This window comes from Hydractinia symbiolongicarpus, chromosome 10 (assembly GCF_029227915.1).
Source record: "Hydractinia symbiolongicarpus strain clone_291-10 chromosome 10, HSymV2.1, whole genome shotgun sequence".
Lineage (NCBI taxonomy): Eukaryota > Metazoa > Cnidaria > Hydrozoa > Anthoathecata > Hydractiniidae > Hydractinia > Hydractinia symbiolongicarpus.
In genome coordinates this window covers 7,570,769-7,587,820 of record NC_079884.1, presented here as the reverse complement: position 1 = coordinate 7,587,820, position 17,052 = coordinate 7,570,769, and the positions used below count along the sequence as shown (strand labels likewise).

Sequence of the window (17,052 nt, the reverse complement as noted above, 5' to 3'; positions counted from 1 at the left end):
AGTCTTGTGTCATTAGGAATGGGTAAAAAAATAGAATAAAGGCAAAAATAGCTTTGTTATCAATAACAACTAAAGATTTTAAAAGGACGAGAACGAAGTTTAAATATATTTCAGTACACAATTTACAAATTTAAATAGTTTACACAGTGTTATTACAAAATATAGCTGATATGATTTTTATCTTGTAAAAATTAAATCAAGATGGTTCATACATCCAATACATTTTCGTGCGGCGTTTGATCTTTTATAACATCGTCTGACGAAAATGAAAAAGTGGACCATTTAGAAGATTGATCAGTTGTTGGCCATAATGATGAAAGGTTCACTATACTGCCATAGTTTGTACCCTACAAAAATAAATCAATCAAAAATAGTAAAATTTACTTAGCGGGTTATCGTGTAAAAAGGTGATATTAATGCTAGTTAAAGGCTAGAAGAATAAACCTGATGTAAGGTTAAGACAGAAGATTATGGATGAATGCTATGCGCTACTGCTCAAAAATGCAACATTTGAAATTGACAGGTTTTGCCATTTTTATTATTTCTCTTTTGTGTGACAAAACATACCTTTGTGCAGTATTCTTTAATGCAATGCGGATGCTCCTTTGTAATTATCTTTCTCCTATGTTCATTCATTCTATTGATAAAAAATTCATCTTTCACCATCCTTTCACTGGTTGCTTGTAACTGCTCTTCAGTAGTAATTCTCAAAAGTAACTTTTTCATATCTTGTGGCAACTGATATCCAAACGATGTTGATGCATTTAAAAATGATGGTATGATTTTGACTGATTCTTTATACGATGATAAATACATTGGAATATAACGAGAAGAGTCGTTTTGATGAAATGCCAATCCTCCAATAATTTTCAATGCAAACTCGTAAGGCCTGTGTTTTATAATCTCTTCCTTTTCTAGAAATAAAAATGTCAAGCACTGTTTTGCAATAATATTATTTTTCGTTTGAAAAAAATTCAATTTCTTATTACCATCACTTTCTGTGAAGACAAAGTAAATAAAAGAATACGATCAAGACCAAAACCATCATCCTTTGTTACCAAAAGCACAATGTTACCAAAAGCACAGCATCGTTTGTTACCAAAACCTTCATCCCTTCGGACCAAAACCTTTCTTTCTTGTGAACAAAACCCTCATCCTTTTGTATACAAAACCTTCATCTTTGTAAACAAAACCTTTATCCCTCGTGACCAAAACCTCAATCTCTTGTGAACAAAACCTTTATCCCTTGTGAATAAAAACTTCATCCCTCGTGACCAAAACCAACCCTCATCCTTTTGTATACAAGACCTTCATCCTTGTAAACAAAACCTTCATCCATTGTGAACAAAACATTCATACCTTGTGCTTTTAAGTCATTTTTGTTTCTACTAGTATACTTACCGTTTGTGTTTTCCGTGCACATAATAAGAATGTAGTCGCATTTATTAATATGTTTCTGCATATACGATGCTATTCCTCCGTCTGCATCAATCTCATTTTGTTCGAGTAATGCCATCTTTACGCTAATTCCATAAGAACTGAGTACAAAGGCAAAATCGCAAAGAAATTCCTCCAAAAGCTCACATCCAGGGCGGTTTAAAATCATAACCGATGTACCACCATTATCTAAATAGCGCAAAATATCTTTATTTATAGTAGTATAGCTAACTTTGTAAAAACATATTACAACTGCTCATGCATAACGGTCTGAATTGTGAACGTTATTTTGAATCTTTGAAAGTCTATGAATGACCACAGAGGTCTTTTATGGTAAAGTGCTACTTTTGCAGATGCAATGGGTTAGACAAGCAGCTTTTTATAATGCGCTAAGATAGGAATGGAAAGAAGTTGGGGTTTTAACGATTATAAAGGCCTTCAATTTCAATTCAATGGACACTGTTTTGTCCGATCTCCTATTTTTAATTTCTTTTACTCTTTCTTGCCGCAAATATTATAACACGCGCTAATGCATCCTCTTTATCTGCACTTTATATAAAAAAAAACAAAAAATAACGTACACAACTTGTCGTATCGTAAATACGAAAAAAAAATCGACAAATCGTATTCAGAAGAGCATGTCAAATATGCGTCATGTATGGATCTTTAGTTAGACTACCTGATTTCGAGACCTGGACAAATCTTTGTGTTTCAAGACAATCTTGGGACTTTGCAAGCAATATAGTTGATTTCCTTCTAAACCGTACAACAAGATATGCTGCGCTTACAAGAAGAATAAACAATATAGATACACTGATAAAAGTAATTGTCAAAGAGTGGTCTTTTGATTCTTCCTGATTTGTTGTTTCTTGATTTGATTTTCCCTTTTTTTCGTGATCAATCCCTTTCACTAAACGGAACCTGCAATCACTGGTCACTTGGAGTTGCTTGGTTAGCATGTTTATAACTTCAAACTGATTATAACCATGTTTCTCGCATTGCATCTTTGCAAAGGTGCTTACTAAACCAGCTAAGAAAAAAAGTAAATACTCAGTCTGGTCAGCTAAGAAAAAAATTAACATGACATGCTCTAACATTCGCCCTAATTTGCTTTTTTGCCACAAAGTTTACTTATCTAGGGCAACCTTATTTAGGGCATTAAATATCTCATTTGTCTTAATTAAGATGCTGCCACTATATCTAAAGTACACGGGAGTACTACTTGTTGCCACTTAACGACTTCCGTCTGATAATAACAAACTTGGGAGTAATACTTACGTGGACCTTTATTAAAGCAGTAATTATGAGATTTGAACTTCTTTGCAATAACTAGAGAAGATAAAAAAAGTTACGATTCAAAAAAGAAGTAATTGATCAATTTTTTTCAATTTTTTTAACATAGCGATCCACGAATAAAATCTTACCTTCGCCAATATAGGAAGAAGCGGATAGTTGGCAATGACCTATAAACAAAATTTGTGTACCATTACGCTGCATACGTATGATTCTGCTGCTGAAGTAATGGCTTGCATAAATTTAGAGAACATTACCTTAATGATACAAAAATGATCAAGTTAAATACTTACTTGGTGATGTCCAAGTGGTTGATATCATGCTCCCAGTCGGTAACAATGTTACATTCAATGCATAAGTTTTGTTTGTGTAAAATGAAAATATAAAGTCCGAGTCTCCCTATTATGAATTTAAACAGAGCAGAAATCAAGACATGAATAATTATTTATCATTTATTTCAAGTGTTAGGGACATATATACTCAGTCTGGTCAAACATGTTCAAACTATACAATTGACCTTACTCACTTTCATGTTTTTTTTGTACATGCATTTATTGACGTCGCCGTCAGTTGTTTTATAGTTAAGTAAAGCGCCCCAGCAGCCTAAAACACACGGTGCATCTAATTATATCATTTTATTTTCCTTTAAAGTTCGTAACGAGCAGCTACCTACCATTTTTATCTTCTTCTTTTGACGTATGGAGTCCTAGAAGGTAATGAAAGCTATCGGTACCAAGATTGTTATTGGCCTTTACTAGGAGTCTTCGCAGCATTGTGGGACCGCTGCATGTCTTACGATACTCTTTGAAACATCTTTTTTTTATTTTGTAGAACTCTGTTGACATTTGAAAGCATTTTTCTGAATAAGAAATATTTGAGATATTAAACCTAAACTGATTGGATTTGACATCATATATTCTTAATGCGCACTCAAAGTTTGTATTTGCAAAACTCTACAATTACAGTAAAAACAGACTGACAATCTCTATTTCATTTCGTAAGAAGGTATACTAGCAAATAAGCAACTTATCCCACTTACTTTGACTAGACGCTTCTTGTGTTTGGAAAAGATAGTGTAAGCAGCTGCTTGTACCTAGATAGACATTAAATTGGATGAAACTGAAACCCATTATATTAAAATACGACAACACTGATATGCAAACTTGAAAAAAAGACAAAAAGATAGAAAAAGAACCCAACAAATTGAACAACAACAACAACAACAACAAAACAACAGTGACAACAACACACTAGCAACAACAAAAACACATATTGGTATTACCTCTTTCTGTCTGATTCTTTACTGCCTATAAAATATGCACAAAAGTTAATAAATAGAATGTGTTACAATCAAATTCATTTGCTCCTATGCTGTCGTTGCATGATGTTAAAAAATGACGTATTTCATAAACAACGCATGTATTGACTATCAATCAGATGGCTTTATTGTCAGATTATTTTTTTAAACTTTTTTATGTCAGCTGGAATCAAGTACATCATGTGTGACGAATGAGAAAGCAACCTTTGTAGAAAATATAATTTCATCATTCGTGGTCCTTAAGAAGATGAGGTTGAACAGAAAATCACTGTCGCACTTGTCGCAAACAATTTTACCAGCGAATGTGCCGTTAACAAATTTTATTTTGCATTGAGTCTTTAACTCGTCTCATGACTAAATGTGTGTTTTTTTAACTAGAAAATTAATCTTATTTATAAGACTCTGTTATGAGATATATTCGAACAGCGATTGACAGATTTTTCACTGTTTGACATAAGCACATAATCGATATGACAAAACTGTCATTCGAAGTAAAAGTCTAGGTAATCTGTGTATTAAAAAGTTTTTACAAGTAGTTTCTACATCGGCTTACCATAAAAGGTCATGACACTATGATGATAGTTATTACGTTCATGACAAACAATTCTACGTCGTTTCTAAAAGCTTAAAAAATTGCACAATTGAAAACAAAACGTTCTCACAGCGTTTTTCTGGAAATAACTTGTTTGTAAGGTATTTGAAAACATATAGTACAAACAGAAGCAAAGCCATTTTGTATCATCTGCAGAACATAAGTTTTTAACATAGAAAAGAATTACTTACAAATAAAAGCGCGCCTTGAATTAATGAATATACTATTTGACTAAATCAAATAAAATACACATTTTTTAAACGAACCTAATTCTTTGTTTTTGCCTTTGGATTCCGAGAAAAAATCGGTTACATTTTTATTACTAAATATGCCGCATTCTCTATACGTAACAACCACTATCTATTTAACGCCCCTCTCAAATAAAGGTCTACCCTAAAGTCATTCCAAGGATGTGCTCTAAATCTCAAAGCTGACGGCAGTGATGATGATTTAATTCACTGCTTCAAAGAAACGCAACCATGCCTCGCTGGTGAACAGTTATTAAAGGATGAAATAACAATCAATCAAATGTTGAACTACCAGAGCCTTGATGAGGAGCCATTCCAGCAACCGCCTCCAATATCGAATAAGCAAATGTTGAATTTAACATAATAGAACAAGATGAGAATGAGGATGATTTTGTAGAAATCTAAGATTTATGAATGATTTTTTTAAGAATATAAAATCTATTACTTGATACTTTCAATTGTTTTTAATAAACGCCCCTTTCCAAATACCGCCCACCCTAAAATCTCGAAAATTAATTAAACGCTCAGGGCGTCAAATAGAGAGAATAAGACGCCCTTATTTTAGCAGTATTTTATAGACAGAATTGTAAGCTTTTTTTTAGTTTTTAATTTCACACATCTAATCGCCCGTAAGACAATTTTCAATTCAGAGAACATTTTCGACAGGATATTTGATATTCGATTGTTCGGCGAAAGGCGCACAATTCTACCACAAAACAGGAAACCATGCTTACTAAAAGTGTTGCACAAGAAGTAGAACACATGCTTAGCACATGTACTTAATTCATGATATAATCCAGCTTTCTGTAAATAGCTACGCAATAAAGTTTAACGTGAAATAAATCTGAGCAAATAATAATAAAAAATTTACCTTAATGTAATAGAAGTATGATAAGATGAGGGTGAAGTGGAGTACCATATTCATTTTACTGTTGGATATGTGTGATCGTTAATTTATATGCTTTCACTAGGACAGTCTCAATTAATCTAATCAGAAAATACCACAAAATATAGATTAAAGAGCTTCAAAAATGCTTACGTCAAATGTTTATTTAACCCTAGACCTCGAAACTAAACATTGGTAAACTTCGAAACAATATTACCAAGGTAAATAATGCTAATGCAAATATGATTTTTCGTAATAATGTTGGTATTAACGTAGCTAGTGGGCTGTAGATAAACCTTCTACAGAATTCCTATCGGGTTTCAAAAGATTTTGTACCTCATTTTAACTATGCTAACTGTGCTATTTCGCATTTCCTTTTTCAAAACTATAGAAACTAACCAGGAAACAGTAACCCACCAACTTAGCTTTTGTTCCGTTTGTTTTTCGCGGAACTAAAATGGATATGACAAAAAGCTATTTGTTATAAGAAGTTTCGAGGGAGTAGTTCATATTACAGATTACTGGAATACAAAAGCGATTGTTATCCTTACATACTTTTACATATTCTATGGATGAATTGTTACGAATGTTTTAGTCAGTCTTGGGCAGCCAAGCTTTGAAATGTCAGATGTAAAAATAAAGTGGCAATTTTATGAACTTTTTTTAGCAATGTGCGAAAAAATCCTTTCTGCAGCGTGAAATATTATAAACTAAAAATTTCTCTGTTAAAAAGACAGGGGATGGTACATTAAAACAACAACAACAACAACAACAACAACAACAACAACAACAACAACAACAACAACAACAACAACAACAATACAAGCGCGAAGGCACTTACCGGGACATAATGTGTGATGTGTTTTTCAAACACATAGCGGGACACATTTTCCATTGGAGATATCTTAAATAACTATACAGTGGGCTGTTCGCAATTACGAACAAAACCAGTTTTCGACATAAAGAATAATAAAACATGTAGCTATAGCGTGTCCCGCTATGTTTCCTACAGGTAATTGTTGTTATCACATGTCCCGCTATTTTTTTACCCAAAATTTTGTTGCTATTTTAGATACGACTATTTTTATTGAACTGTCTTTACTGGCTAATTTAAATTTTATAACCTTCCAAATTGTAAACTTAGAGGGAATAACCCTCGTTTTATTCCAGGTTTCGTCTTTAAAAAGTAAAGAGTTGCATGTTAAATCCTCGATAATAATACTAAATTTTCGATTATAACACTAATTGACTTTCGACAACTGCTACGGAAGGCGGAATTATTAAAATCGCCTAGAGGGAGATAGACAGAGACAGCGCAGTAAGGCTGGACATACGGGGCTGTGACATATAGGCTAAAGCAGTTGTAAGGACCCTGGCCATTTTTATTACTTTTTTTGATTTTTTCGTTATTACCTGACTAGCCAATATAGATACAGGTTTTAAATAATCTGATCTTCACGACCTTCTAGTACTCTCCGTTCCTTGACCAAATCATAGTCCCTTTGGACTATGGCAAAAAGCACTTTGAATTATGACTGAATTGAATAGTCCTTTTGCTGTGCCTGTCGGAAAATTTCTTTTGGGGTTAGCTTGCTGGTGTTTATATTATAGTATACTTGATATGATGTTAGCTGGTAAAAATGGTGTACTTTGAATGAGAATTATCAGGCAAGAATTATTGTATTTTGATTAGCTAGCTGGCGTTTTTTAGCTGATCTGCACATGTCTTTGTCTAGTTACCAAGCTATAGAATAGTTAGAGTTACCAGCAAAGTTAGGTTAGTTGGGTTAATAGTTGGCCAACTGGACGTAGGTAGCTACCCCCTTTTTTATTTTGTTTTACAAGTGTTTTAATTATCCATTTGGGCACTTTGTCAAACCTGCTTGGCAAATTCCTAAATCACTTGTCACTAGCTACACTTAACCTCATCATATAGTAGCTACTAGACATATTTCATCATGACACGGTGCTGTTTATATTTTCAGACCTCAAACGCAAATTGGCAGGTTAAAAAATTCAGGCGGTAAACCATAGTACACTAGTCTGTTTTAAACTTTATTTCCAAGATTTGTGATTGGCCACTTATATACTATGTTGTAATGTTATAATTGCATATATATTACCTTAACACGTTGACTCTGGAACACGTACACATATGTTTTTCTGTAAGCTGATAAAATCCAGACCACATATATATATAGGGTTAGCCTTTCTAATTCACGTCGAAACTCTGCAATTGGCCGCGGCTAATGCAGGGGAGTTAACAAAAATACTTGATTCACGTCGATATTTATTCGCCATTTATTATTTATTGCAGTTGGATGTGACTTAAATCTACGAAAGTTTTATTTTTAATTTCTAATAAATTTATCTTGGAATTTATCTGGTATTCGTGTATAGAGTAGCATATTATCACAGACATGATATAAATTGCCGACGTGAAACACAAAAATTAAGAGCATATTACGTACTCAACCTGAATACCTTCATAGACTATAAGAACAAAATAATGAGTCTACAATTGCTAAATATATTACAATTAAGGAACACTTGACGCCGAAAAAGTGTAAAAATAAGAACATAAGCATCTGCTGAAATTTAGACGTTCTTATAAAAAAACGTGACCCTATTAAAATAAAAGCAGGTTTAAACTTGGACGAAAATATATTCAAATATTTTCTAAAGTAATCATAATTTTTGTATTAGTCTTTCCTGCTTGTGAAATATGTTGTAAACACTATATACTTTTCTGTCTTGATGGTTTTAAATTGGATGGAGGGATGAATGAGGGATAAATATGCTGTGTATAGACAAACTTCTCAGGCAAAAAATACACTTATTGCCCTTTAAAGTTTCAATAAATATTGATTCATGTGAACAGGGGGCTTCTCCAACCACCGTCCCTGGCAAAGACTCTTGAAAATATGTCCATTGTCAACTTTTACAGATATAGAAAAAGTATGAGAACAAAAGAGTGTGGAATAAAAAAGGGTGGAAATTATGTGTGAATCGCATTATTTCGCACAAACATCCCAAAATGCCAATTTGTATTAATAAGTTTCACGCTACGCAAAAGATTGACACTAACGCAAATTGAATTATACATGCTTAAATACTGTAGAATATCCTATTAAAACCAAATTTTACTATTCCTATCAATGTTTTACTCAAAATGATAAAATAATTATGTCTGGTACATAATTACTTTATCTTATAATTATCTTGTTAAATAAAGAATTATATACGTTCTACATCACATAAAGTATTGTTTTGTCTCTTTTTGATGAATGCTCTCTTTAAATCATTAAAGAGACAATGATAAAATAACCTGGTGTTAACTCAGTTTGTGCTACATTTGGATTATTGTTACTCGTTTTTTGAATGTTTTTTCTTTTTTAGATCAGCCTTTATCAAAACATCCACTGTCGGCATTTTCAAAAAATTGAGCGAAAAAGTACGAATAACGCCTAAATACTGAAACATTCAATAAACTTTTTCAGAAGTTCAATTTTAAATAAAAAAAAAATGTATATATCATAGAATTTCCAAATTTTGTAGATCAATCTCGAAGACATCGACTTAAAGCTTCTTTCTTTTAAGAAAACTAATTTAAAATGTTTTTATTTTTTACTTTAGACATTCTTGTTATACGAACATTGAAATGAAAGAAAGGTTTGTAATGTTCTTAACGTTTTCAAAATGCAGCCTATAAATGTTGTTGAGACGTTCTTAATTTACCATAAATGATGAATAAGCGGGCAGAGAGCTTATTTAATTTCGGCCATTAAAGGGGCGCTTAATTACACAGGAGCGCTTATTTAGCAGGAAGCGAGGTTTCTGTAATTCAGGGTATTACCGTAATTCGGTGATAATTGCTACATAGGTGTAGTACTTGGATTTACATTTTGGTTATATTTTTATTAAAAATAATTGTAGTCGAGCTTCATAAAGCCTTATAATAATCTTAATTTGGGCATTTATGTTCTTATATACTTTGTCTTGGGAAGCCTAAAAAATAATTTCGAACGTAAAAAATGTCGCCCACCATTGTCAGGTGATTAAGAAAAATTCACACTAAAAACGCAGTTTCCTGCGGCGAGGCACATTGCTGCATGATTTTTGCGTTTTTTTTGCCACATTGGATTTTTATTTTTGTATACAATAGAAAAAATCACGTTATTTCAGAATATCTATATCCGTGTTCTAAACACCTTTGACGTCGAGACCTTATCGTTAATGTCTATTTCAGTGATCATAACGCAGTCAAAAACTTCTGTAACATAGATGTTTACAAAACCTTCTAAAAGGGTTACTTCAAATGGATTTTGTCCTTAGAACGAAATATATTTATTGGGCTTACTTTATTGTTGTTGTTTTTTTAAACTTATTAGACTTTGTTCCAGATAACAGACATCGCGTTTTTGGTTTCTGAGGATAGCCTCACACTACACGTTATATTTTACTCTCATATTTATTTTCTCTGCTGATAGCTGAAATCTTCCAGATATATCATTTTCATAATAGTGATTAATTGAGATAAACAAGGTCTTAAACTTGATTATCCGAATAAACAAAGTCAATATGTCTTTCAAAATAGCAATCAATTACAAACATACATGCCATTTTGTTATGTTTTAAAATTTGTTTACCTTTTTCTTCATAAAAATGGCAAAAACGTAGTTTACTTCATGAAACTTTGCAAGTAGTAAGTTATACCATTCCTGATTAATTTAAGAAAAAAATGAGAAAATGTGGTTTACTTAAAGAGGCAATATTCTGTGGCAAACATAAGGTAAAATTTGTGGTTTACCATAAATGTGGTATACCTAAAACCATATTAATTTGCCTATTTCGTCGACTGTTTTTTTAATACATTGCATTCATTCCGTTAACAGCTGTTTTGTACGACGTTTATACTGTTATTTTACCCTATTCTCGGTTGTGGAAGGATGTCATTTAGCGGGACACATCTTATTTTGTTAAACATAGCGATATATTATTATTCGTAATGATAATATACCGTCTTATGTCAGAAAGACTCGGAAAAGAACGCAAATTTGCCTAAAGGGAATGCAGGGGAGAAAAATAGTAATATAGCAGTGTCAAAAAACTTTAACATTGGGTATACTTCAGTTGTTGTAAAGTGTGTTAAAATGATCATTTAGCGGGACACAGGAAATTTTATAAAACAATGCGATAAAATATTATGTTGAATCATAATGTATCGTGATATTCTATAAGAACTCGGAAAAGAATGCAAATTTACCTAAAGCAAGTGAAGGGAATGAAGGATTGTAATATAGCAGTGTCAAGAAACTCTAACATTTGGTATACTTCAGTTGTTGTAAAGATGTCAGAACGATCACTTAGCGGGACACAGGAAATTTTATAAAATAATGTGATATATTATTCTGCTTAATGATAATCTATCGTGCTATATTAGAAGGACTCGGAAAAGAACGCAAATTTGCCTAAAGGGAGTGCAAGGGAGAAAAATAGTAACATAGCAGTGTCAAGAAACTTTAACATTCGGTATACTTCAGTTGTTGTGAAGTATGTCAAAATGGTCATTTAGCGGGACACAGGAAATTTTATAAAACAATGCGATATAATATTCTGCTTAATGATAATCGATCGTCCTATGTTAGAAGGACTCGGCAAAGAATGCAAATTTACTTAAAGCGAGAGAAGGGAAAGAAAGATTGTAATGTAGCAGTGACAAGAAACTTTAACATTGGGTATACTTCAGTTGTTGTAAAGTATGTCAAAATGATCATTTAGCGGGACACAGGAAATTTTGGAAAACAATGCGATATGATATTATGCTTAATGATAATCTATCGTCCTATGTTAGAAGGACTTGGAAAAGGACGCAAATTAACCTAAATCGAATAAAGGGAAAGAGAGATTGTAATGTAGCAGTGACAAGAAACTTTAACATTCGGTATACTTCAGTTGTTGTAAAGTGTGTTAAAATGATCATTTAGCGGGACACAGGAAATTTTATAAAACAATGCGATAAAATATTATGTTGAATCATAATGTATCGTGATATTCTATAAGAACTCGGAAAAGAATGCAAATTTACCTAAAGCGAGTGAAGGGAATGAAGGATTGTAATATAGCAGTGTCAAGAAACTTTAACATTCGGTATACTTCAGTTGTTGTAAAGATGTCAGAACGATCACTAAGCGGGACACAGGAAATTTTATAAAATAATGTGATATATTATTCTGCTTAATGATAATCTATCGTGCTATATTAGAAGGACTCGGAAAAGAACGCAAATTTGCCTAAAGGGAGTGCAAGGGAGAAAAATAGTAATATAGCAGTGACAAGAAACTTTAACATTCGGTATACTTCGGTTGTTGTAAAGTATGTCAAAATGATCATTTAGCGGGACACAGGAAATTTTTGAAAACAATGCGATATAATATTCTGCTTAATGATAATCTATCGTCCTATGTTAGAAGGACTTGGAAAAGGACGCAAATCAACCTAAATCGAATAAAGGGAAAGAAAGATTGTAATGTAGCAGTGACAAGAAACTTTAACATTCGGTATACTTCAGTTGTTGTAAAGTATGTCAAAATGATCATTTAGCGGGACACAGGAAATTTTGGAAAACAATGCGATATGATATTCTGCTTAATGATAATCTATCGTCCTATGTTAGAAGGACTTGGAAAAGGACGCAAATTAACCTAAATCGAATAAAGGGAAAGAAAGATTGTAATGTAGCAGTGACAAGAAACTTTAACATTCGGTATACTTCAGTTGTTGTAAAGTGTGTTAAAATGATCATTTAGCGGGACACAGGAAATTTTATAAAACAATGCGATAAAATATTATGTTGAATCATAATGTATCGTGATATTCTATAAGAACTCGGAAAAGAATGCAAATTTACCTAAAGCAAGTGAAGGGAATGAAGGATTGTAATATAGCAGTGTCAAGAAACTCTAACATTTGGTATACTTCAGTTGTTGTAAAGATGTCAGAACGATCACTTAGCGGGACACAGGAAATTTTATAAAATAATGTGATATATTATTCTGCTTAATGATAATCTATCGTGCTATATTAGAAGGACTCGGAAAAGAACGCAAATTTGCCTAAAGGGAGTGCAAGGGAGAAAAATAGTAACATAGCAGTGTCAAGAAACTTTAACATTCGGTATACTTCAGTTGTTGTGAAGTATGTCAAAATGGTCATTTAGCGGGACACAGGAAATTTTATAAAACAATGCGATATAATATTCTGCTTAATGATAATCGATCGTCCTATGTTAGAAGGACTCGGCAAAGAATGCAAATTTACTTAAAGCGAGAGAAGGGAAAGAAAGATTGTAATGTAGCAGTGACAAGAAACTTTAACATTGGGTATACTTCAGTTGTTGTAAAGTATGTCAAAATGATCATTTAGCGGGACACAGGAAATTTTGGAAAACAATGCGATATGATATTATGCTTAATGATAATCTATCGTCCTATGTTAGAAGGACTTGGAAAAGGACGCAAATTAACCTAAATCGAATAAAGGGAAAGAGAGATTGTAATGTAGCAGTGACAAGAAACTTTAACATTCGGTATACTTCAGTTGTTGTAAAGTGTGTTAAAATGATCATTTAGCGGGACACAGGAAATTTTATAAAACAATGCGATAAAATATTATGTTGAATCATAATGTATCGTGATATTCTATAAGAACTCGGAAAAGAATGCAAATTTACCTAAAGCGAGTGAAGGGAATGAAGGATTGTAATATAGCAGTGTCAAGAAACTTTAACATTCGGTATACTTCAGTTGTTGTAAAGATGTCAGAACGATCACTAAGCGGGACACAGGAAATTTTATAAAATAATGTGATATATTATTCTGCTTAATGATAATCTATCGTGCTATATTAGAAGGACTCGGAAAAGAACGCAAATTTGCCTAAAGGGAGTGCAAGGGAGAAAAATAGTAATATAGCAGTGACAAGAAACTTTAACATTCGGTATACTTCGGTTGTTGTAAAGTATGTCAAAATGATCATTTAGCGGGACACAGGAAATTTTTGAAAACAATGCGATATAATATTCTGCTTAATGATAATCTATCGTCCTATGTTAGAAGGACTTGGAAAAGGACGCAAATTAACCTAAATCGAATAAAGGGAAAGAAAGATTGTAATGTAGCAGTGACAAGAAACTTTAACATTGGGTATACTTCAGTTGTTGTAAAGTATGTCAAAATGATCATTTAGCGGGACACAGGAAATTTTGGAAAACAATGCGATATGATATTCTGCTTAATGATAATCTATCGTCCTATGTTAGAAGGACTTGGAAAAGGACGCAAATTAACCTAAATCGAATAAAGGGAAAGAAAGATTGTAATGTAGCAGTGACAAGAAACTTTAACATTCGGTATACTTCAGTTGTTGTAAAGTGTGTTAAAATGATCATTTAGCGGGACACAGGAAATTTTATAAAACAATGCGATAAAATATTATGTTGAATCATAATGTATCGTGATATTCTATAAGAACTCGGAAAAGAATGCAAATTTACCTAAAGCGAGTGAAGGGAATGAAGGATTGTAATATAGCAGTGTCAAGAAACTTTAACATTCGGTATACTTAAGTTGTTGTAAATATGTCAGAACGATCACTAAGCGGGACACAGGAAATTTTATAAAACAATGCGATAAAATATTATGTTGAATCATAATGTATCGTGATATTCTATAAGAACTCGGAAAAGAATGGAAATTTACCTAAAGCGAGTGAAGGGAATAAAGGATTGTAATATAGCAGTGTCAAGAAACTTTAACATTCGGTATACTTCAGTTGTTGTGAAGTATGTCAAAATGGTCATTTAGCGGGACACAGGAAATTTTGGAAAACAATGCGATATGATATTCTGCTTATTGATAATCTATCGTCCTATGTTAGAAGGACTTGGAAAAGGACGCAAATTAACCTAAATCGAGTGAAGGGAATGAAGGATTGTAATATAGCAGTGACAAGAAACTTTAACATTCGGTATACTTCAGTTGTTGTAAAGTGTGTTAAAATGATCATTTAGCGGGACACAGGAAATTTATAAAACAATGCGATAAAATATTATGTTGAATCATAATGTATCGTGATATTCTATAAGAACTCGGAAAAGAATGCAAATTTACCAAAGCGAGTGAAGGGAATGAAGGATTGTAATATAGCAGTGTCAAGAAACTTTAACATTCGGTATACTTAAGTTGTTGTAAAGATGTCAGAACGATCACTAAGCGGGACACAGGAAATTTTATAAAACAATGCGATAAAATATTATGTTGAATCATAATGTATCGTGATATTCTATAAGAACTCGGAAAAGAATGGAAATTTACCTAAAGCGAGTGAAGGGAATGAAGGATTGTAATATAGCAGTGTCAAGAAACTTTAACATTCGGTATACTTCAGTTGTTGTGAAGTATGTCAAAATGGTCATTTAGCGGGACACAGGAAATTTTGGAAAACAATGCGATATGATATTCTGCTTATTGATAATCTATCGTCCTATGTTAGAAGGACTTGGAAAAGGACGCAAATTAACCTAAATCGAGTGAAGGGAATGAAGGATTGTAATATAGCAGTGTCAAGAAACTTTAACATTCGGTATACTTCAGTTGTTGTGAAGTATGTCAAAATGGTCATTTAGCGGGACACAGGAAATTTTGAAAAACAATGCGATATGATATTCTGCTTATTGATAATCTATCGTCCTATGTTAGAAGGACTTGGAAAAGGACGCAAATTAACCTAAATCGAATAAAGGGAAAGAAAGATTGTAATGTAGCAGTGACAAGAAACTTTAACATTCGGTATACTTCAGTTGTTGTAAAGTGTGTTAAAATGATCATTTAGCGGGACACAGGAAATTTATAAAACAATGCGATAAAATATTATGTTGAATCATAATGTATCGTGATATTCTATAAGAACTCGGAAAAGAATGCAAATTTACCAAAGCGAGTGAAGGGAATGAAGGATTGTAATATAGCAGTGTCAAGAAACTCTAACATTTGGTATACTTCAGTTGTTGTAAAGATGTCAGAACGATCACTAAGCGGGACACAGGAAATTTTATAAAATAATGTGATATATTATTCTGCTTAATGATAATCTATCGTCCTATATTAGAAGGACTCGGAAAAGAACGCAAATTTGCCTAAAGGGAGTGCAAGGGAGAAAAATAGTAATATAGCAGTGACAAGAAACTTTAACATTGGGTATACTCCAGTTGTTGTGAAGTATGTCAAAATGGTCATTTAGCGGGACACAGAAAATTTTATAAAACAATGCGATATAATATTCTGCTTAATGATAATCTGTCGTCCTATGTTAGAAGGACTTAGAAAAGAACGCAAATTTACCTAATTCGAATGAAGGGAAGAAAGATTGTAATATAGCAGTGTCAAGAAACTTTAACATTGGGTATACTTCAGTTGTTGTAAAGTATGTCAAAATGATCATTTAGCGGGACACAGGAAATTTTGGAAAACAATGCGATATAATATTATGCTTAATCATAATCTATCGTCCTATATTAGAAGGACTTAGAAAAGAACGCAAATTTGCCTAAAGGGAATGCAGGGGAGAAAAATAGTAATATAGCAATGACAAGAAACTTTAACATTCGGTATACTTCAGTTGTTGTAAAGTATATCAAAATGATAACAGGAAATTTTGGAAAACAATGCGATATATTATTCTGCTTAATGATAATTTATCGTCGTATTTTATAAGGACTCGGCAAATAAAGCCAATTTACCTAAAGCGAATGAAGGGAAGAGAGATTGTAATGTAGCAGTGGCAAGAAACTTTAACATTCGGTATATGTCAGTTGTTGTTAAGTATAACAAAACGATCACTTAGCGGGACAAAGGAATATTTATAAAACAATGCAATACATAATTATTTCTTAGTCCATTTCTGGTTAATTATAGTCTATTTCCATTTTTACGCGTTGCTGTTTTTTTGCTGTCAGAAGGCGGAATTAGAAGTAGACAATCCAAAGGAAGGAAGCTTGTTTAACAAGAATAGATAAATTTATTTATAAAAAAATTGAACACTGTTATTAATTTAACAAAGGTGATAATCTAAATATGACAACAAGCTTCATTGCCATATGCATACTACCAAGTCAAAACGTTAGTAAAGGTTAGAATATGCAAAATGATACGAATATATCAATGCATACTAAGAATCAAAGAGCACTATTTAGAGCAATATTGCAATCTCTTAAGGTGAA

The 17,052-nt window shown here is 32.6% G+C and overlaps 2 protein-coding genes across 2 annotated transcripts in view; both read right to left on the bottom strand.

Moving 5' to 3' along the window:
- Positions 1 to 17,052, bottom strand: part of LOC130612641 (uncharacterized) — an 87,745-nt gene that overhangs the window by 1,451 nt on the left and 69,242 nt on the right. The window lies entirely within an intron of this gene.
- On the bottom strand, positions 86 to 6,109 carry LOC130612643 (uncharacterized). Its single transcript, XM_057433988.1, has 12 exons — positions 5,760 to 6,109; positions 4,013 to 4,037; positions 3,770 to 3,823; positions 3,404 to 3,589; positions 3,257 to 3,333; positions 3,024 to 3,129; positions 2,862 to 2,900; positions 2,716 to 2,766; positions 2,117 to 2,467; positions 1,402 to 1,626; positions 568 to 914; positions 86 to 347 (listed from the first exon to the last, which is right to left on the bottom strand). The coding sequence occupies exons 1-12, from the start codon at positions 5,811 to 5,813 to the stop codon at positions 207 to 209; spliced, it is 1,656 nt and encodes a 551-aa protein (XP_057289971.1). The 5' UTR covers positions 5,814 to 6,109; the 3' UTR covers positions 86 to 206.

Coding starts and splice junctions, on each gene's coding strand:
- LOC130612643 (XM_057433988.1), bottom strand. CDS start 5,813: ATGAATATGGTACTCCACTTCACCCTCATCTTATCATACTTCTATTAC. Junction 1,627..2,116: donor TGTCCAGGTCTCGAAATCAG/GTAGTCTAACTA, acceptor TGCGCTATTTAG/ATAATGGTGGTACATCGGTT. Junction 915..1,401: donor GTGCACGGAAAACACAAACG/GTAAGTATACTA, acceptor TTTTATTTCTAG/AAAAGGAAGAGATTATAAAA.